Consider the following 23,279-nt stretch of genomic DNA (forward strand, 5'->3'; position numbering starts at 1 on the left):
GCATCACTGACTCAGTGGACACAAGTTTGAGCAAACTCTGGGAGATCGTGAAGGACAGGGAAGCCTGGGGTGCTACAGTCCATGGGGTCACAAAGAGTTGGACACGACTGAGAGACTGAACACCACCTTGCTCCTGGCCAGCCTGTGACAAGGCCACCCATGAGGAGGGTGGGGAGAGGCCAGGAACTCAGGTCAACACCTGAGAAAACCAATATCAGATTACGTGATGTGTCTGAGGCGTCAAACCGTCTTCAATAAATAACCTTCTAAAGCTTTCTTTCAAGTACTAGTGTCCTGATCCAGAGAAGCTGAGAAACAAATTCAAGCTTTGGATTCTGTATATCTAAGATGGAAGAGGAGTCTCCATGTCCTCTACATCAGGAAGAAGTACAGAAATGCAAGGTACAGGATTTTTCACCTTTTTTTTTTAAAAAAAAAAAGCACTTCGTGTATCTAAGGTCAATGAAAGGCTCCCTCTGCTTTTGTTCCCCAATTTGGGTTGAATTTCCTCATCAGGAATAGACAGGCCTATTCTGTCTCCTGCCTGGTGGCTTGTCTGGCTCAGGTGATGTTCTGCCTTATTCTCCTTTGGCTAAGACATGATTAGAGAAGTGTGTTTGTTAGCCATCTGTATGTCTTCTTTGGAGAAATGTCTATTTAGTTCTTTGGCCCATTTTTTGATTGGGTCATTTATTTTTCTGGAGTTGAGCTGTAGGAGTTGCTTGTATATTTTTGAGATTAGTTGTTTGTCAGTTGCTTCATTTGCTATTATTTTCTCCCATTCTGAAGGCTGCCTTTTCACCTTGCTAATAGTTTCCTTTGATGTGCAGAAGCTTTTAAGTTTAATTAGGTCCCATTTGTTTATTTTTGCTTTTATTTCCAATATTCTGGGAGGTGGGTCATAGAGGATCCTGCTGTGATGTATGTCGGAGAGTGTTTTGCCTATGTTCTCCTCTAGGAGTTTTATAGTTTCTGGTCTTACGTTTAGGTCTTTAATCCATTTTGAGTTTATTTTTGTGTATGGTGTTAGAAAGTATTCTAGTTTCATTCTTTTACAAGTGGTTGACCAGAGTTCCCAGCACCACTTGTTAAAGAGATTGTCTTTAATCCATTGTATATTCTTGCCTCCTTTGTCAAAGATAAGGTGTCCATATGTGCGTGGATTTATCTCTGGGCTTTCTATTTTGTTCCATTGATCTATATTTCTGTCTCTGTACCAGTACCATACTGTCTTGATAACTGTGGCTTTGTAGTAGAGCCTCATTATCAGAGAAATGCAAATCAAAACCACTATGAGGTACCATTTCACACCAGTCAGAATGGCTGCGATCCAAAAGTCTACAAGCAATAAATGCTGGAGACGGTGTGGAGAAAAAGGAACCCTCTTACACTGTTGGTGGGAATGCAAACTAGTACAGCCACTATGGAGAACAGTGTGGAGATTCCTTAAAAAACTGAAAATAGAACTGCCTTATGATCCAGCAATTCCACTGCTGGGCATACACACTGAGGAAACCAGAAGGGAAAGAGACACGTGTACCCCAATGTTCATCGCAGCACTGTTTATAATAGCCAGGACATGGCTAGATGTCCTGGCTATTATATATTAACCTAGATGTCCATCAGCAGATGAATGGATAAGAAAGCTGTGGTACATATACACAATGGAGTACTACTCAGCCATTAAAAAGAACACATTTGAATCAGTTCTAATGAGGTGGATGAAACTGGAGCCTATTATACAGAGTGAAGTAAGCCAGAAAGAAAAACACCAATACAGTATACTAACGCATATATATGGAATTTAGAAAGATGGTAACAATAACCCTGTGTACAAGACAGCAAAAGAGACACTGATGTATAGAACAGTCTTATGGACTCTGTTGGAGAGGGAGAGGGTGGGAAGATTTGGGAGAATGGCATTGAAACGTGTAATATCATGTATGAAACGAGTTGCCAGTCCAGGTTCAATACTGGATGCTTGGGGCTGGTGCACTGGGATGATCTAGAGGGATGGTGTGGGGAGGGAGGAGGGTTCAGGATGGGGAGCACATGTATACCTGTGGCGGATTCGTTTTGATGTTTGGCAAAACTAATACAGTGTTTGAGGTTTAAAAATAAAATAAAATAAAAAAAAATGATTAGAGAAGTGTGGATTCACTGGTGGATTAACTGTGCTCCTTCCTTTCCCTGCGCATGTTTAACAAACACAAAATGAAACAGACCCAACAATCAACCTTTCATCACAGATGCTTGAATGGGTTCTGCTGCCTGGTGCCCCCAGAAGCAGCCAGACAAGGTGGTCCTGCTGCCAGACGGCCTGAGAAATAGCAGCTACCCCAGCCCTAGACTCAGCTCCCCACCACCCAGTGCCCCGGCACCCTCAGAGGACAGCACAGTCCTTGGGGGCTCCTTACCCAGCTGAGGTCCAGCCTGGGGACTCTGCGTGTCAAAGGGCTCTGCGCTGGCCTCAGGGGCGCTGGGCTCCCACGACTCGCTGTTTTCAGACACCTCCACATAGGCGTCACCCAGCCCTTTGTGAAGGGCTGCAGGGTCGCCGGCGCAGGGACCCTGGCCCTCGCTGCCCGTGTCGGCCACAGCCCGGGTCTCCTCGCCCAACTTCTCAGCAAACCACTGCTTGACCTGCTGGGCACTCATCTGGGTCTTGTCGCAGAGGCTCTGCAGGTCCTGCTCGTACAGCATCTTGTGGGTCACATAATAGTCCTGCAGCAGCTCCCGGTTGCTGGGCGCGATGACTAGCAGCCCGGGGGGGAAGTTGCCCCTCTTGTAGTCTTCGTACCACTTGAGCTGGCCGTTCTTCAGGGCGTACCGGCTGTCCCCAAACCAGCGCACCACCTCGGGCCGCGGCAGGCCCGTCTGGGCCATGATGGAGTCGTAGTCCTGGGTGCTGGGCCACTGCGTCTGCACGAAAAGCTGCCGCAGCAGGTGCCGCTGCTGGGCCGTCTTCTTGTAGCCCACCTTGCCCGGTGGCTGCTCCGCCAGCTTGCCAGGTGCCTCGTCCTCAGGCTCGCAGATGCCCAGCCCCACGAGCTCGCCCTTGCCGTTGGCCTCTGTCACCCGCAGGTTCTTGAGGTTGATTTTGATGGGGCTGACTTTGCGTTCAGCCAGCATGTGGCCACCGGGCATTTCTGGGGAGCCGTTTTCCCCGGCTAAGCACTCCTCCCCCTCGGTCTCAGCGGCCTCCTCCTCCCCTGGAGAAGCCCCCTCCTCGGCCTTCTTGGCCTCCTCGGCACTCACTTTTTTCCGTCTCTCTGAAAACCAGCCATCAATCTCCCTGCGGGTCATTTTGGTTTCGGTCCTTAGGCGGTCCAGCTCCTCGTCCAGGGGAAGCGGGTTTTGTGCAAAACTGCTCTCCAGGGCTCTGAGCTGCTCAGGGGCCCGCTCCTTGTATTTGGTTGGTGTGAAGTCGGGGGTCTGGTGCCAGGACTGTCGCTTGGCAGAAGAGGGGGTGGCCAGGGTGGCCGCCGTGGGGAGGCAGGTCACCTCGGGGGCCTTGCACGACGGGGAGAAGGGTGCCTCGGGCACAGGGTCGACGAGCAGGGTGCCGTGCTCTCCAGACAGCCCAGCCCTGGAGCCTTTGAGGTTCCGGCAGTGGTACCTGCGATCGCTGAACCACTTGCGCACCTCCCGGGTGCTGAGACCCGTCACTTTGGTCAGATGCTCCACTTCACTCTGCCCTGGGAACTGGTTCCGACAGAAGCTCCCTTTCAGAGCTGACAACTGTTCGTGAGACTTCTTGTTTTTGTAGATGCTGGCATCAAGGAAGGCTTGGGAGGTGATGCTGGGGCAGGCTGTGAGGAGGGACTGGGCGGCGTTCACCACCTTCACGGCTGACGTCGTATTTGAACACACGGTGTTAATGGGCGCCACAGCGGGCGGCTTGGGGACAGAGGTGACTGCCAGGGGGAGAGCGGAGCTGGGGGCCTGCAGCCCATTGGCCATCAGAGGCTGAGTGACCAGAAGTCCCCCCGCCGTGCCCTCCGGCTGCCCCACCACGTGCCCAGGCAGAGCGGCCTGGATGAGGTGCTGGACGTTGCCGCTGCTGGCAACCAGGGGGGTGTTGAGGACCGTGATGGTGGGCTGGGGCACCGACTGGATGACGGTGTTGAACATCTTTTTCCGGGCGTCCTCAATCTCCTCCGGGGACCAGCTGATGCCCTGCTTCAGCCTCTGGGCGGTGAACCAGATCTTGAGCTGTTCCTCCGGGTACTTGGTGACCACAGTCAAATAGCAGAGCTCGGCTTTGGTCGGGTAGGGGAACTTGTGGAAGGAGTTCTTCAGAAAGCTGTTGGAGTCCATGGCCGCGTTGTATGTGGGAATGCTGCTCAGCGGGATCATCACTTTGGGGAGGGACCTGGCGGTGGGGAGGGGCTGCTGGGCCTGCGGGGGTGGCTGTTGCAGGGAGAGGAGCTGGGCGATGCCCGCGGGCAGCACCGGCACCGTCCCCAGCAGGGGGCCATTGGCCGAGTGGGGGGGCTTTGCGGGGTTGGTTGAGGCCTGGCTGGAGGGGGCCGCCCCATTGACAAAGGCGTGGTCCCCCTCTTTCACTTCCGTGTCCCCAGCTGGAGGGTTTGGTAAGGCCTCCCCAGTGGGCTGGTTGGGCACATTCTCCTTGAGCGTGTGGATCTTTTTGGCTTCAGCTTTGCCTTTCATTATTTTCATGATTGGAGTCTTGGTGATGATGATTTCCGCCTGTCCATCCATCCCCTCCACGTTTGGCTCCCCTGACAGGTCAGGAGGGCTGGCACCCTCGGGGACACTCTGTTCCACAACCACATGATTGTCTGGCTTGGCCACATTCCACACAAAGTTGGCTTCTCCTGAGTGACACTTGGCGTTGTGCAGAGAAAGCCCCTCGGGAGTTTTTGCCAGAAAGCTGCATTCAGTGCATACAAAGCTTGGGTCTTTGTTAAAGTCTGTGTGCTCTGAGCTCAGATGTCCCACAAACTGGGTTATGTCCTGGGATCTGAAGTCACAGTATTTACAGGCATATGCGTAGCCATCCAAGGTGCTCCGGTGCCCATTAGCCAGCGAGGGGACATCGGGACCACTGGCGCTCTGGGTGGCCTCGGTGCTGGTGGCAGGCGCTTCCGGGGGCGGCTCCTGGGGGGGCCCCTCGGGCCCGGGCTCTGCGGGCGGGGCCTCGGCGCTGGAGCCGGGCAGCACCACGGTCTTCACGGGGATCATGCACGGGGTGGTGGACTTCCTCTTGCTGGCCATGACGACCGTCGTGCTGGGTGATCAGTGGGCGACAGCTCCTCCCACCGGGGGTCTCACAGCACGGCTTCCAGCTGCTCCATGAGGCCTAAAGGAACAGCTTCCGAGGGCTTCTTCAGTTGTTGGCAGAAAACAGGTTTTCCCTGTTAAACCTGGGGAGGAAAAAAAAAGAGGTGAGGCTCTCCTGAGCTGTGTGTGTATCCCCGATTCCCAGATACACTCTGCTGCTTGCCTCTGATCACCCGGGCCTTCTCCCAAGGAAGGCAACAGCACCTTGGATGGAACGTTCCAGTCGGGAGCCCCTCCCTCAAGCACAAAACAGTGCCCCAAAGAGTGAGTGGTTCATCCCAACACCACGGGACGGACTTCAGCCATGTGTTTCTGTTTTGTGTTTCCCTCTGTTTCCTTGCATAAAATAACTCGGATTTGAAAACGACAACAATAAAAATAATCCTCCTCTGGACCTTCAAATGAATTCTGGCCATGTCAGAGCGAGAACAAAAGACCCTAGTGTAATTCTTGTTTAAATGTTTGGGCTAGTGAGGGCTTTCTTTTCATAGCCTTCCCACACGTGAGCGCAGGACACCGCCCCTGCCTCTCCGGCACCAAGCCCAGAGGCCGCGAAGTGGCAGTGTGTCGGGGGGAGAGGGCACTGCTGCCCGGGGCCGAGCTCTGGGGACCGCCTGCCCTGCCCTGTCACCCCCGGCTCCAGGCTGCGGGAGAGGGACCACCTCAGAGTTACTGCCTGTACCCCGGACTCCTGGTGCTCAGGTAAAGCCCAAGGTTGGAGGGTCAGAGGGCGCGCAGACGCAGTTTGTGGCCCCAGGACTGCACCTCTCTCCCTGGGCAGCAGCCCCTTGAGTGGCTTCGCCTTGGGTGTGCGTGCGACCCGTGATCTTGTGTTGGGCTTGCTTTTTATTTTTTCTGGTGCCTTTATTGTTTCTTAAAAAAAAAACCCCAACCCTGAAAGCTTTGATCCATTTGAAGTTTATTTCAAAAGCTGAGATGATTTATTTACATGTAAAGTACTCCTAATTCTTTCATGAGATGCCAGGAGAAAACTTTCTGTGATGTCTATTATTCATATTAATATACCACCGCAATCATCATTACCTTTCTTTTAGCAAATTGCAATGCTGATAATGACTAAAATAACAGTTATTCTAATACCAGAATCGTATTATCATCAGTGTTTAGATTTGATATAAAAGTGTAAAAAAAAGGTAAAATACTTCCATGTAAGTTCTTAATAAATAAACACAGCAAACTACTTTTTTTTCCTTTAAGACCTGGTGATCATGATGATAAAAAATAATTGCTAGTAAAAAAACAGTTGGCATGAGATAAGGATAAACATACGCCCAGTGCACCCACCTGTCACCATTTCCTCCACTGAAATGTTATGCATTTTTTAAACTTAATTTTTAATAGTAAAAATAAAATAGCAATATTAAGTAAAATTTAAGAAAACCACCTATAGTTTTCCATCTACTGCAAATATTTTGTACCCATTTTTAATCATTAATGGGCATACACATTTTTTTTCCATTAAACATTTCATCATAAACAGTGTCATTAAATAAGCTTCATAATTACAATATTCAATAGCACCTAATAATGTACCCCTACAGAGTTCAGCCTCCTCTGCTACACACAGGCCTCAGTGTCCCCTCTCATGGGTGACAATGAAATGGCCTCTGGATTTATAGGATGTATTTCTTCTATCAAATTATTTCCTGAGGCTGAGCACACAGAAATGGGTAATTTACCAGTATCAATATTTCTAAGCTCCTCTATATAGTACCAGCAAACATTTTAAATTAAGTGCTTTACCACCTGATTAAATTCCAAATCAGGAAAACTAAGGATACTACAGTTATGTTTTCAGCAGGCAAATCAGATTTCCAGATAAGTCACTGAAGACATCAAAAAGAATATACGAATGTGCAAGTGACGTAAGAAAAAACTGACTTCATCAAAATTAAAATAACTTTCTGTGCCTTAAAGGCTGCCATCAACAAAGTGAAAAAGACAAGCCATGGAACAGGAGAAAATATTTGCAAATCATATCAGATAAAAGGGCTTATAACTGAATAATAAAAAGACAAAAATCCAATTAAGAAATAGGTAAAGAAGTTCCTTTGGAAGGAATGATGCTAAAGCTGAAACTCCAGTACTTTGGCCACCTCATGTGAAGAGTTGACTCATTGGAAAAGACTCTGATGCTGGGAGGGCTTGGGGGCAGGAGCAGAAGGGGACGGTGGAGGATGAGATGCCTGGATGGCATCACCGACTCAATGGACATGAGTTTGAGTGAACTCTGGGAGATGGTGATGGACAAGGAGGCCTGGCATGCTGTGATTCATGGGGTTGCAAAGAGTCAGACACGACTGAGCAACTGAACTGAACTGAAAGAATTTGAATAGACATTTCTCCAAAGCAGGCCTACAAATGACGAATAAGCATATTTAAAAAGTACTTGGGCTTCCCTGGTGGCTCAGTGGTAAAGAATCCACCTGCCAATGCAGGAGACACGGTTTTGATCCCTGCTCTGGGAAGATCCCACATGCCGAGGGGCAGCTAAGCCCATGCACCACAACTATTGATCCCGTGCTCTACAACCCGGAAGCCGAAGCTGCTGAGCCCACATGTGGCAACTACTGAAGCCTACACTCTAGAGCCCATGCTCTGCAACAAGAGAAGCCACCTCAATGAGAAGCCCATGCACCGCAACTGAAGAGCAGTCCCCCACTTGCTGCAACTAGAGAAAGCCCCTGGAGCAACGAAAACCCAACACAGCCAAAAATGAATACATTTTTTTAAAAAAGTGCTCAACATCATTAGTCATTAGGGAAATACAAATCAAAACCACAATGAGATGCCCGCTCACTCCCACCAGGATGACTGTAATCACGATGACAGATGATAACACTACAGGTGAGGGAGTGGGGAGACCAGAACCCTCCAGCATCACTGGCTGGAGGGCAGAATGGGGCAGCCTTTGCTGCACTTGAGAAAATAGCTGGGCAGTTTCTCAGAAAGTTAAATACAGAATTACCATGCTGCTGCTGCTAAGTCGCTTCAGTTGTGTCCGACTCTGTGCGACCCCATAGGCGGCAGCCCACCAGGCTCCCCCGCCCCTGGGATTCTCCAGGCAAGAACACTGGAGTGGGTTGCCATTTCCTTCTCCAATGCGTGAAAGTGAAAAGTGAAAGTGAAGTCGCTCAGTCGTGTCCGACTCTTCGCGACCCCATGGACTGCAGCCCACCAGGCTCCTCCGCCCATGGGATTTCCCAGGCAAGAGTGCTGTAAGGCCCAATAATTCCACTCCTAGGTGTATACCAAATAGAAATGAAAGTATGTCCATGCAAATATTCATAATGATAGCCCTGAAGTAGAAGCAACCTCAATGGCCATCAACAGGTGAATGAATAGACACAACAGGCTTTGTCCATGTGACACGCTACTGTTCAGCCATAAAAAGGCATGAAGTACTGACGTGGGCTACAGCACAGATACAAACATCACGAAGGCAGACACATGATGCCACGTGTCACGTGGCTGCATCTGTGTGAAACACTCAGAATAGGCATCTCCATAGTGACAGAAGGTAGATTAGTGTTTGCCAACAGCAGGGAGGGGAGGGGAAAATGGGGACTGACTGCCCACTAACGGGGATGAGGTTTCTGTTTGGGGTGATGCATAAAACTGTGAACATGCTAAAAACCACTGAAAGGACTTCGAAAACCCACGAGAGTGGAGGGTATCAAGTTACAGCCCTCAGTTCTGTAGAAGAGGGCCGTCACTGTCACACCTCAGGGCCCAGTACAGGTGGCCTCCTGACCGGCCTTCCTCTTCCTCACGACCGCCCCGGGGAAAGTGAAAACAGTGGCTATGAACACCAGTCAAGGCGAGAAAGGGACGAGAACCGCAGACCTGGCGGCTCAGGAAGCAAGCATGGTCACCGGGAGGCCCGCCTGCCCAGCCCAGTCCCCGACACTCAGGCCGAACTGACCTTTGTGATGGCGACTGGGCTCCAGCAAAGCAGAGTTACGGTATGTCCCCTGTGTTTATTTACGAAGGCTCAGCAGGGGACAACACGAAATGGAATTGATTTTAGGAGATGGTCCTAATGTCTGAATTAACAATTCAGTCTCAAGGTAGCCCCCCACTGTCTTCCAAATCAATGATCCAGGAGAGTACCACTGCCAACTGTTCTGAGTGGCTCGGTCACCTGTCATGAAGGAAGCTGATTAAACAGCAGAAGTGGGGGTGGGGTGAGGGGGACAGCAATTGCCAAAGGTCCCTGAGAGTGGACTATGGGTAGACAGCGCTGTAATCTGCACTCTCATTTCACTCCCACAGCAAACCCCGGAGAAGGTACTATTATCACTCCTGGGCTCAGGGCAGTGCAGTAACCGCCTGCAGGGCACACAGCTGGCAGGCAGAGGCGGCTGGCAGGCAGGCTCCAGAGGCTGCCCTCCACCAGTGCACACACCGAGCTCTCCGAGCAAGCACAACACTGCTGGAAGGAGGCCTGGAGGACTTTCCCCAGCTGTACTTCCCCCCGGTGTTTATCAGGAAAAATGCCAAACATACAAAAAGTTGAAAGAATTTTCCAGTGAATTCCCACATACTTACCACCTGGGTGACATCATCCAGCTGTTTTCAGTAATTCCACCCATTTAGCTAAGAGGGGCTGAGTCTATTTGTCATACGTTTTTTTCAAGGGTATCCAATAAAAGTAGTAAGAGTAAGGCCCTGTCTAGAAACCCCATCCAGAAGCGGCCCGTGGACCCTGCCGGATGCGCGGGGCAACAATCACCCTGAGCAAACAGCCTGTCAGCCAAGCCGAGCCCTGAGTGAGGTGTGCTGAGAAAAGCAGGAGGTTCTGTGCTGCCAGAGAGATTTGCAGACAGGACCAGAGGACAATCCCAGGTTCATCATCATTCTTTGTACAGTCCTTTCTCCACCCTGTCTTGAAAAGTTTGTCTTGTAAATGCATTGTTTTTCTTTAATGAGGAAATAAGACTGAAAGTACATAACTTTCCCCCCAGAATCTGTCTTTGGAAACCAGGAATTGCTCAGTTCCCTAAAGTAACAAAGCTGTAGCTAAGTCACTGTACTTCAGCACTGCAAATAATCACATTTGTGGAGCTGGAAAAAAAAATGTTTGCGGATCAAATTCTTAAAGTGTTTAGCTTTATAGATAAGTCAGGAACTTTCCATTGTTGTTTTAGTTCTGAGGAAGGAACTGGAAGGACAATAGGAGTTCAACAAAAGATTTCGAATGTTGAAAAGGCGACTGTCAGCAGACGCATTCCAAGTGTTGTGGGGGCCAGGCTTTAGCCCTCCTTGACACGCGACACACAATTTACCGATAGAAACAGGACTGACGGGAGAAGCTGACAGAGCTGCAGAAACACACTCAGTGATGTTAATATACTCTTCATGGTTCTGAAAGCTTGAGTAGACAACAAGAAAGGATGAGAAGGATAAGACTTCCACAATGAGGATGGCTTGACAGGCACAGGTAGTCTTGAATATGCTACAGTCATCCCCTTCATATTCTTTTAAGAACATTTATGAGACAAAGTTTCTCTCAGAAATAATGAAGAAAAGTGAAAATCCTCCCTGTTTTCCCCAGACAGAGCCACTGTTAACAATCTAGTGTCCATTGTTTCAGACATCTTTTATAGGCATAAGTTACTATAACCAGTGTTTTTAAAAACCGAAAATGGAGTTGTATTTTGTTCTGATCCTCTTTTCTTCCCACAATGATGTAGTTTCAACATCTTTTAATGTCAGAACCTACCATTTATCTCACTCTTTTAAACAATGTTCTAATTTATGCATCCACCAAAATTTACTTAACCAATCTAGCTCTTAACAGACTTTTGCATTTCTCCAATTTTTTATATTCTTACAAATAATGGCTCAATGGATATCCCTGAGAATACGTTTGTGCATTCAAAAGTATCTGAAATTCTGAAGTTCTTTTAAGTAGAACTGCTGTGGCATTTATTACTTATTTTTTCCGGCCACGCTGAGTCTCTGTCGTTGCGCACAGGCTCGCTCTAGCTGCAGCGAGTGGGGGCTACTCTCGAGTTGCGGTGTGCAGGCGTCTCACTGCCGTGGCGTCTCTTGCTGTGAAGAACAGGCTCTAGCTCAGGGGGCATGTGGGATCCTGCTGAAGCAGGGACTGAACGTGTGTCCCCTGCATCGTCAGGCAGATTCTCAACCAGTGGGCCACCTGGGAAGCCCTGCTGCGGCATTTAAAATATTGTCAGTAAAATACAACAGTGCCCTCCAAATAGGTGGCGCTGACTCTCACTCCCATCAGCAGAGAGCGACGTGACCTCAGCGTCGCCACGTGGCATCACTACTTCTCGCCTCTGCTCACACGAACGTGAAAAACTGGCCACTACTGTTTTAACTTGCATTTCTGTACAGCGAGGGCTGAAAATCTTTTCACATGTTGTTGGTACTTGTGATAAATTACTTTTGCCTGTTTTTTCTGTAGATTTTAAGAGTTCTCTACATATTAAGGAAATTGGCTCTTCATCATCTATCACAGAGGAAGCTGTGGTTTATACCAAGATTGCAAGGATGTTTTAATACTAGGAAATTTCTAAAAATAATTAACATCATTGCTAAATTGGAGAAACCAAAATAGCATTTTAATAGGGTTATACTCTAATTTCTTCTTGTGGTAAAATAAACACATGACATAAAATTTCCCATCTTAACTACTTTGAAGCATAGAGTGTCACTCACACACCCTCAATGTTGCTCAGCGGGCCTCCAGCCCTCTCCACCCTGCAGAACTGCAGCTCTAGACTCACTGGACAACAGTGGTCCCCTGCCCCTCCTCAGCCCCTGAAAACCATCATTCTCCTTTCTGCTTCTACGAGTTTGGCAACTGCAGACGCTCCGTGTAAGAGGGACTATGCGGAATTCGTGCTTCTGAGACTGGCTTCTTTCACTTACTGTCCTCAAGGTTCACCCACGCAGTGCCATGTGACAGATGCCCCGTCAGCATCCTTGCTGAAGATCATTTGACCACGTATGACAGTTTATTTCTGGGCTCTGTATTCTTTTCCATAGGTCTTTGTCTATCTCCATGCCAATACCATGCTGCTTTGGTCACTGTCGCTTTGTAACATGTTTGAGATCAGGATGTGCAAGGTCTCTAGCTGTTTTTCTTTCTCGAGATTATCATGGCTATTCAGGGTCCTTTGAGATTCCAAATGGGTATTAGAATTTTTTTCCATTTCTGCAAGAAAATGTCATTGGGATTTTGATAGGGGTTGCACCGAACCTGGTTTCAAGGTGGTTGGGTTAAGTTTGTTCTTTTTCTAGTTCCTTGAGGTATAAAGTTAAGCTGTTGATTTGAGATCTTTTTTTTTTTTTTTTTTTGACCACACCATGCAACTTGAGGATCTTAGTTCCCCAACCAGGGATTGAACCCATTCCCCCACAATGGACCACAAAGCCCTAACCACTGGACCACCAGGGAATCCCCTTTCTTCTTTTTTCTAATGAAAGTATTTATCACTATAAATGTCCCTCGTAGTACTGCTTTTGCTGTATATCAAAGTTTTGTTATGTTGTGTTTTTGTTTTCACTTGCTTTAAGGTATTTTCTAGTTTCCCTTGCAATTTCTCCCTTGACCCACTGGTTGTTCAAGAATGTGTTGTGTAATTTCTTCATATTTGTGAATTTTTCAGTTTTACTTCTGCTATTAGATTAAGACCTATATGTACTGATGTAAATATATCTCTTAAGATATTTAAATAATAAAATATGTAATATACTGCATAATAAAATATATGATTTCATCATATAATAATCTATCTAGACTTGTATTTGCTTGAATATGAAAAGAATTCAGGAGAAAGGATAAATATTGATCCATTAAACAATAATGACTTTATCAGGAAGGAGAAGAGAATTTACTTTTTTTAAACTTTATGCCCTCTGTATTGTTTGAATTTGTACAGTCATGTGTTGCTTTTAATTTTAAAAGTAGCAGTAAGGATGAAAATAAATAAAATGAATGGTGCCAGTGAGCAGCAAGCTCTGCAGACAGGGCAGCAGCACACAGAACGGGGGTGAACTGCTCATGTACAGCCGGGAGGTTTCACTGTCACGTGACCATCCCATGCACAAGAGGTACAAGAGAGGGGCTGGGGGAGGGGGTCCTGATGCCCCCGCAGATCCCAAGGCCGTGTCAAAATGGAGCCCCTAATTTGCATCACTCTTATCATTTACTAGGCAAACTTGTCCTGCTGAAGTCATTCAACTGGACCAATAAATTACATCTGCCATGGATTTACCTGTGTCAGAGAGATGGAGGGAATCTGACCACTCCTTGTTTTCAAATATCTGTTTCCAGTCGTCAATGACTGTGATCGTTTTTTTGGACCCTTGACACTCTGCAATCCATTAGGGCACAATTTAATTGAGGCAGAGTCCTTGGAGTGTAGAGTTTTACCCTTGAAATGAACCCTAATCACAAGCATCCTAAAGATTACCGACTTGAGTGAAGTCCCACAGGACAGCTGAGAAACGGAGTGAACCCCACGTGCTAGAAGTGTCAGAAAGTCGTATGGGGGCCAGACGTGCAAGCAGAGTGAGACCAAACACCCAGCAGGTTCTCACTGTGAAGTCAGTCTGGGCTGTAAGTACAGACCTTTCAGAGTCGCTGTGGCACGCATCAGGTGACCCTGTGGCAGCAGCGGCTGGAACTGTGAACCACTGCCCTAAACTCTGGATTAAATCAATGGCTTCCACTGCCAGAGACTTCTGAAGTGTGAGATAATGCCGCACACAAGCGGATCAATTTGCACGGATGGCACTACTGCTATGCTAGAAGGGAAGTCACTTCTCTATCACCAAGTGCTCCGTGGCCTGCAAAGGGCGTTCATCGCTCTCAGTCCATCCCAGTGGCCTCCGGAGTCGGTTATTATCGTTCCTGCACCCAGAGCACCGGAGAGCTATTGGGCAAGAAATGGGAGGGGACAGATTCATATATGAGCCTGATGTTCTGACTCTCTGTTCTTTTTTAGGCCACGTTCACTCTGAATACTAACTGAATGATAAACTCACTACCTTTCATTAGTTTTACATTATCCACATTATTAATTAAATAATTTTGAGCCTTCTTACAGAGGGCTCAAAGATTTTTACAAGCGGAATTTGTTGGATGGTGTTATTTTTTGAGATGAATGACTTGACGAGGCATTCGTGAGCCTTCACATGTATAACATTTTTAGAGTGTGAGAAGAGGGGAGGGATTGTTTCCTCCAGAGCATGACTAGAGAACTCTGCTACGGTGGGGCTAAGTGATTAGACTGAGGTTAATCAGCAGGAATCAACAACAAAAAGAACATAAGGGAGACGGTCCAGCCTCAGGAATGTGTGTGGGCAGGACCCTGGCAGCCCAGCAGACCTGCTGGCTGGAATTGTCAGATTTCTGCTGAAACAAAGAACAGAGTTACAAAGAACTGGAGTCTGTCTCTGAGCCAAGGCCTCAAGTGTCAAAGCCATGTCAAGCCCAGGGCTGACCTCTCTGGATACCTGCGGGTCACAATACTTTCTACACTTAGGAATCACCACCCAGCGGAGGGCTTGGGGCCAGCACTCTTTACTTATTTTTCCCCTTCAAACAGTTCTTGTTTCTGTCAAGTCATCAACAGAAATAGCCTGCTCCAGTCAGATGTTGTCACCTCTATAGTGAACAGTAATTCACTCTTTCTCAAGCTCAGAAGAGTGATGAGAATAAAAATATAGCAGCCTCAGAATTAAAGGGATCCTGTGCTGTGTGCTCGGCTGCACAATCGTGTCCGACTCTTTGCAACTCTAAGGACTGTAGCCTGCCAGGCTCCTCTGTTCATGGAATTCACCAGGCAAGAATACTGGACTCGAGAGACCACGTATTTCAATCGTTCGACTTTACATGAATCACCTTTAAAGTGTCACTTCCGTGGTCAGGATGTAGAACTGGGCTAACCACCCAGTTCTACAAGGTGGTTAGGCTGGCCCAGGCTCAACTGTCTCCAGAGACAGGGAGCTCAGCATCCACTGGGTTTGAAAAGATGTTAGAAATGATTCCTTATAGCAAGCACCCCCAAAATTACCTTCCTAAGGGTTTTACTCACTAGGTTTAATTTTTCACTCAAAAATAGTTGAAGACTTCCTATGTGCTCAGTACTATGTGCTCGGTACTGGGTATAAAAGGATTTTTGAAAAGACATCATTGCTGTACTGCAGAAGCTAATCAGTTACTGGAGTCTTTAGGCTCTTCAGCAGCCATCTGGGGCATGCTTTCCTTCTGCACACACTGGCTTCCCTTGCCCACCTGCAGTTGGGTGTAAACAGTGAAATGTAAGCAAATGTGCCATCTCCAAGGGAAAGCATTGAGATAAAGTACAAGCTTTGCTTCACTATTTACCCTCTGGTTGGCCCTGGCAACTTGGAAATGTTTCAGATCGTAGCTACTCTGTTAGCCTGGGTCCTAAAGGGAGAACAAAAGTTGATCTGTAATGTACATGTAACATGAGCAAGAAATAACTTTTGTGGTTTTAAGTCACTGAGATTTTTGGAGTTGCTTGTTACCACAGCATAATCCAACCCATCCTGACGGATACACAGTGTAAGGGAAGCCAGACAAACAAATCAACACAAATCAACAATAAGCCAAGTGTCACAGTGGAGGCATGCACGGGACTCAGTGAGGGCACAGGAGAAGGTTTACCACCACCTAAGCTTTCCAGAGGACGTGGGTAAGGCCTCGAAGAAGAGGCAGCCTTTTAAACAGAGGCTGGAGGATGAGTGGATACTGCCAAGCAGACATGTTAAGAAAAGGGGGTTCCAGACAGAACACTTAATGAAAAGCCATGGAGGGAAGAGAGGACGTGGTCTGGAGAGAGACCAAGGAGCTTGGTTTTGCTGGGGTAGAAGATTGAATGTGGTGGATTTCCCACAAGGCTGAAGAAGATGAAGTTTCCAGGACCCTCACTTGATGGGCTCCCTCTGAGGAATGTATCTGTATTTTTGTAAATGTATGCTTATGGGCTTCCCAGGTGGTGATAGTGGTAAAGAATCTGCCTGCCAATGCAGGAGACACAAAGAGATGCAAGTTCAATCCCTGAGTTGGGAAGATCCCCTGGAGGAGGAAATGGCAGCCCACCCCAGTATTCTTTCCTGGAGAATCCCATGGAGAGAGGAGCCTGGAGGGCTACAGTCCATGGGGTTGCCACGAGTCGGACACAACTGAGCACCACCACCATGCTTATATTTTTGATACTTTTCCCCTCCTCAGGAGACCCTCCCTCCTAATGTTCAGGTCCCACCAAAGCTCGTCTGCTTTTGAGGGGGTGGAGGGGAGCAGGAGATGACCTGAAGCCTTATTAATCGTCTGCATGACACCTTCTCCCATATTTAAAAGAAGGAATCCGGTTCCCCAAGAATCTTTTCCCACCCAAGCCAAGCACTCTCATTCCTGCGCGTGGGGTCATGGCTGGAACGTCTGGCATCGTCTCAACTGCTCTTCTCTGAAAGTGCTCCTATTTGTCTAGAGCTCTCTTAAGGGTGGCACCTGAATCTAAACCTACTTCTCCAGATGGAGTCATGATGTATTTATCACTTTTCTTACTGGAGTTTCATGCATCATACTTTATCCTTCCATAAAAGCTGTGACCCAGTGATGCCAGATTGTTTACACTGTGAGATTCCCCAGAATAATATGGAGACATGCTCTTGGATTTAATTCACACCCAGTACCAGTATCAAAATACAACACTGGAATTTTCCCCTTTAGGTCTGGGAGACTTAGAGGAACAAGTTTGATACAAAAAAGAAAGTAAATGCATTTAAGAAATGTTTACTAAGTGCCTACACCCTGTGCCAGGCACTGTCCTAGATGCCAGAATATGCTAGAATAGAACAAAAGACAAAAAAGAGATACAAAATTCTCTGCCACCCTGGAGTTCACATTCTCGTTTAGGGGAGAGACAATAAACCAAATAAATAAGTGAAACTGGGTGTTAAAGAATAGTAAGAGCAGGACTTCCCCAGTGGTCCAGTGGTTAAGAATCTGCCTTCCCATGTAGGGGGATGTGAGTTCAATCCCTGGTCGGGGAACTAAGACCCCACATGCCACAGGGACACAATGCCACGTGGCAGCTAGAGAGCCGCATGAGAGCTACTGAGCCTGCTCTAGAGCCCGCGCTCCGCAACAAGAGAAGCCTCCAGCACACCGGAACTAGAGAAAACCCGCAAGCCCAACAAAGGCCCGACACGGCCAAAAAAAGCAAAAAAGAAAAACCTAATGGATGACAGAAGGCAGTGGGATGGCATGTCTACAGTGCTGAGAGAGAAAGAGTGAGAGAGAGCAGTAAGTGCAGCGAAGAAAAATAAAGCAAGGAAGGGGAACAAGGAGCGTGGTGGGTGGGGAGGTGATACAAGGTCACAGTTTTAACTATGGTGGCTGGAATGGCTTTCCTAAGAACGTGACCCTGGAGCAGGGACTCAGAGGTGAGGCAGTGAGCCATCCTGCAGTTGAAGAGCATCCCAAGCAGAGGCATGAGCTGCTCCAAGGACCTGGAGGTGGCAACGTGCCTGGTTTGTTCAGGACAGCTGAGCGGAAGCAGTCGGGAGTGAGCAGGAGAGGACGGGGCCCAAGAGGTGAGCAGCAGACGGTGCGGGCCACAGTGACGACCTGGGTTTCTCTGAGCTGGGCAGCCCCCAGGGTGGCGGGGGCTAGGAGCAGAGGGCTGACGAGGTCTGACGTGTGTCCCACAGGACGCAGCTGCTGGCTGTGTCGAGAACAGACCGCAGGAAAAACAAGAGAAGCAGGAAGCCTGTCAAGAGTGGATGGCAGTGATCCAGGCAGGAGACGACAATGGCCTGGACCAGGATGGTTAGAGATGGAGGTGAAGAGCAGTGTCTGGAGTCTGGGACCTTCTGACAGTAGAGCTGACAAGGTTCCCTAAGGGACTGGATGGAGCATGTGGAGGAATCGCATCCACAGTAATCAAGGCTGACTCCAGGGTGTTTGACCTAAGCCACTGGAAGGGTGGTGTCACCATCAACCAAGATAGGTTTGAACCTGGAAGCTTCCTATCAAAAGCCAAAGCCAATGTGCGCTAAGACTGGAAGGTCCCTTTCTAGGTGAAAGACCAGACTGAGCTGGCTTGGTCATCAGCATTTCAGGGAGGCTGTGCAAGGCCAGTGTCCCAGTGAAAAGACTCTGCTCTCTGCCCAAACCTGCTCGAACTCACAGAGAAACTACGGAAAGCGGAATGGGGGCCCAGGGGATGAGGAGGTGGGGAGAGAGGGAGGCTGGGGACCAACAGAGGCTACCGTGAAAGGCAACTCGTCAGAACCTGCACCATCCAAAGTCAATCACGTTACACGAACACGCACTTGAAGCCCACATGCTGTTTCAAGTTCAGAAAGTGAATTACTTGATTAAATTTAAAAGTAAAAATTCAAAAAAGCAAAATAGTAAATGGTTTGCCCTGGATGTGGTTTTATTTCAGAATTACACTGGCTTTGTTTTAATTGAATTTTTCCAGTGTGGGACAGAGACTCTGCAGGCTAAACAGCCTGCAGGCTAGTGGGCATGTCTGAGCCTCTCAGGACTGAACACTCCTCTAAACTGAACTCTCCGGCTCTCCCCTGGGAGGGGTGCTTTTCCTCACCCCACTCCCAGGCTCAGTCTACACTGCAGACTGACTTCAGTGGTCCCACGTCAGTGGACCGAGCTTGAGCAAACTCTGGGAGATAGTGAAGGACAGGAAACCTGGGGTGCTGCCGTTCACGGGGCTGCAAAGAGTCAGATACAATGTAGCGACTGAACAACAGCAACAGCAAGAAGTATATGAATGGAAAATGTAGCCCATTTCCTAAACTCTGTGAGTTGTTACAAAGAGCAGCAGGTGAAGGAGTGAGTGGCTGGTGGAGTTGGGCCAGAAAGGTTTGAAGATTATGTGACTGGGGGACTTCCCTGGAGGTCCAGTGGTTAAGAACCTACCTGTCAACACAGGGGGTACAGGTTCGATCCCTGGTCGGGAAACTAAGATCCTACATGCCACAGGGCCACAAAGCCTGCACATGCAACTAGAAAGTTCACAACAGTAATTAGAGTAGCCCATGTGCCACAACAAAGACCCAGAACAGCCAAAAAAAAGAACAGGAATATGTGACCAGGGTCGAACATCACACAGAGCTCCTTTACACTTTAAACTTCTAATAAATACAGATGGTCTTTTGGTTTCAGTTCTGCAGTGGTGCATAAGGACACGTCATCCACAACTAAATATAATACCTACTCCTGAACATATTCCATCTGCTTCCAGCCTAAAGCCATGGTCCTAAAGTAACTTCAAAACATTCAGGATGGAGTGATGGGTCAGTACGTGCAGAGCAAACTCTTTCTCAATCAAAAACCCTACAACAACCTGTTATCCACTCTCATTTGAGTACCTCCATGACCCGGGAGCTTATTATCACTTACAACAATTTATTAAAAAGCTCTTTTCTTAGTTGGACCTGGTTCCCGGGTTTTAGATCTATCTTTTGAATGGACGCAGAACAAGTCAGCACTCGTCACTATGTAGTGATCAGTCAACTCCCTCTACACATCAGCCTTTCACACGGCTGAAGGTCGTCATTTCATACTTTGTTATTCACCTCTGCAGTGTAAAGTAAGCATCCTGAATTCAACCCACTCTCTCTAGTGACCTGTTCTTTGAATACTCTCCATGTCTCTCTCAAAATGGGGCTATGAGAACCAAATGAGCATCAGGATTTAGCCCAACCAGAGGAGAAGCAAGCCAGGCAGTCTTTTAACCATGCTACCGCCACTGCTAAAACTACTAGAAGTCGACCCAGAAAGAAGTTCTGGTTTCTTTTTCTCCCCACACAGATGAGAAATTCGAGGCGCAGAGGTGAGGTGAGCCGGGGCACAGGGAACACTGCTGGAATTTGGCAGGCCTGGGATTCTTTCATCATGAAGCCATCTGGGGACATATTTTACAGTTCTGATGGAACAGTTCTTGGCTTTCTTCCTCTTTGACTTCCAACTTCTCGCCGTGTATTTTTCTTCCAGTTTTACTGATATCATTGATATACAGCACTGAGTAACTGTTAAGGTGTACAGTCTAATGATCTGAAGTCCTTACAGCATGAAATGATGACCACAGGAGTTTACCGAACATTCACCGTCTCATACAACAGATGCAACAATAAAGAAAAAAATTTTTTTTTTCCTTGTGATGAGAACTCAGGATTTTTTCTCTTAACTTTCATATATAACACAGAGCAGTATTCGTTATATTTATCATGCTATACACTGCATCCCTAGTCCTTACTTCTCTCGTAACTAGAAGCTTGTCCCTTTTGACTGCCTTAATCCTCACACCCTCCCCTCCCCTCACACCCCCACCCGCCCTTAAGGAGGGAATGTTTGGGTTTCTCGTCCTTTATTACAGCCATGCCACGTGGATCACAGCCCTGTGAGGCTCCTGTAGGCTCCAGAGAGCCTGGGTGGGGACGGCACCTGGGGCCCCCCAGCTGCTAACACCTCCTTACCCAGGATCACAGTCCTGGTGAGATCGTCTCTGAACACCGTTTTTAAACGACTAAGTCATCCCCCAGCCTCCCCCACGATCAGTCCTCTATCACAGTACTCTCATTGGCTCCTTTTGTATCACTTACCAAAATTTGTCATCGGCTCCTCACTTGTATCTCTTCTTGCTCACTGTCTCTCATCTCAGTGGCAGTAAGCTCGACAAAGTCAGCGCCTAAGCCCCCAGTGTCTTCAGCACCCAGCACAGTGCCTGGCACACAGTCATGACTTTCAGTGAATGAATGGACAAATCGATTCATTGCAAAGTCGTTCTCGGCAAACCCGGTCGCTGAGAATGGAGTTAACAACTCTAATTCAGACAGAGCTGGGTTTGCATTCCACAGCCCTGCCACCGTGGACTGTGTATTGTGTATTCCTGGGCAAATGACTGGATTCCTCACTGGTAAAAGAGAGACAATCCTGCCTGCCTCACAGAGCCAACACGACGTTCGGGGAACCGGTAAGGAGTGCACAGGACGACTTAGCGTGCCGCCGCGTTCACAGTGAGCCTCAGTAACTGCAGCAATGTGGCTGCCCTCATTCCACCGCCTTCCCCTGGAGGCTGGCCACTGGAGGCCGACCACTGAAACAGCAAAAGGTACCTCCGCTGCTTTACCCTGCTTGCTTTTTTTTAAAAAAAGAGTTGTGGTTAAAAAAAAAAAAAAAAAAAAAAGCACATAATACAAAATAAACCAGCTTAATACTTTGAAGTATACAGGAGGATTAACTAGATGTGCATGGCTGTACATCACATCTCCAGCCCTCTTTTCATCTTGCAAAACAGAAACTCTATAGCCACTGAACATCAGCGAGTCCCCTCTCTGCCTCCCCAGTCCCTGGCAACCACCCTTGTTTTCTAAGAGTCTGACTGTTTTAGATGTGGACCTATGCAGTATCTGTGTTTCTGGCACTGGCTTACTTCACTTAGCATTGTGTTCTCAAGGTTCACCCAGGTTGTACCATGTGACGGGATGCCCTTGCTTTTGTAAGGCTGAATAATACTCCACTGTGTGTGGAGACCAATTTTTATCCATTTATCTGTTGGCAGACATTCACACTGCTTCCACCTTCTAATACTGTGAAAATTCTGCTTCATATGAACATGGATGTGCAGATCTCTCTGTGGCACCTTGTTTTCAATTCTTTTGGAGAGAGACTGCTTTAAAAAAAAAAAAGCAAACACCCAAGCTCTCCACAAGCAATCACGCCAGTGGAGCAGCGCCAGAGCGGCCATATCCGCCTTCGCCTTGCAGCTCTTGCCACCAAATCACCTCTGTCCCAAGACTGCTCCCTAGGCCATTCCAATGTCCTCCAGGCTCCTCTACTTTCAAGTGAATTCAGGAGGTCAAAATTTGAATTTATATCTTTGTCAAGAAGACAAGGAAGCTATTAAGCTTTTCCTTCTCCCCTCTGTTGGGAAATCTTCAGATCCCTCTCTGGAGATAGGTCCTACTCTGGGCCTGGCAGGACGGAGCCTCAGGATCCCAGGGCCAGGGCAGGGCTGTAGTGGAGCCTCAGTTGCTCCACTTTATGATTAAAAAGGGTTTTGTTTGTTTTTTTTGCTGCACTGCATACGGGATCTTAGTTCCCTGACCAGGGATAGAACTCAGGCCCTGCAAAGAAAGTGCCTAGTCCTGACCACTGGACTGTCGAAGAATTCCCTATGAGTGATGTTTTGAATGCTGTTACTATCTCATCAGGAAGCTTTTCATTTCCCTTGACAGGTAAGATTAAATAGCATTCATTGGGTTTAACAGCCTTGTGACTCAGAGCTGGGGTATTCTGCTGCTGCTGCTGCTAAGTTGCTTCAGTCGTGTCCGACTCTATGCGACCCCATAGACAGCAGCCCACCAGGCTCCCCCGTCCCTAGGATTCTCCAGGCAAGAACACTGGAGTAGGTTGCCTTTTCCTTCTCCAATGCATGAAAGTGAAAAGTGAAAGGGAAGTCGCTCAGTCGTGTCCGACTCTTAGCGACCCCATGGACTGCAGCCTACCAGGCTCCTCCATCCATGGGATTTTCCTATGCAAGCCCATTTCCAATCTTACGATGTCCAATCAAAGAGACCAACTGGGTGTGCTCAACAAAGTTCCACACTTTGTCATACTCTTCAGGTCACTTTCACAATTCTGTCCTGAGGGGCAGCAGAACAGAGGTGGTGTGAACCAGATGGAAGGGCCTTCTAGGGGCACATGGCTCTGTTTTGAGGAACCTTAGAGTACCAAGGTCACCCAGGGTGAGGAGGAGCGAAAGGCCTCGGCACCTGCGCCTTCTCTAGTCTATAAAGCAGTCATGGAAGTCAGATGCTGTGACAGTGAAAAGCATAAACTACAACTTTTTATTCACAACCACTGTCAAGCCAGGAATAAAATTAGCCCTATCTAGCACTCTGCAATCTCCAGCCCC

At 47.9% G+C, this 23,279-nt stretch overlaps 1 protein-coding gene across 2 annotated transcripts in view; it reads right to left on the reverse strand.

Moving 5' to 3' along the window:
• ZHX3 (zinc fingers and homeoboxes 3) overlaps positions 1-23,279 on the reverse strand; it is a 114,817-nt gene that overhangs the window by 7,163 nt on the left and 84,375 nt on the right. For both annotated transcript variants that reach the window (XM_055545046.1, XM_055545048.1), the window contains exon 3: positions 2,418-5,390. In XM_055545046.1, coding sequence (XP_055401021.1) covers positions 2,418-5,241 — 2,824 coding nt within the window. In that variant the 5' untranslated portion in view covers positions 5,242-5,390. The remainder of the gene's footprint in view (positions 1-2,417; positions 5,391-23,279) is intronic.

This window comes from Bubalus kerabau, chromosome 13 (assembly GCF_029407905.1).
Source record: "Bubalus kerabau isolate K-KA32 ecotype Philippines breed swamp buffalo chromosome 13, PCC_UOA_SB_1v2, whole genome shotgun sequence".
In the NCBI taxonomy this organism is placed as follows: domain Eukaryota; kingdom Metazoa; phylum Chordata; class Mammalia; order Artiodactyla; family Bovidae; genus Bubalus; species Bubalus kerabau.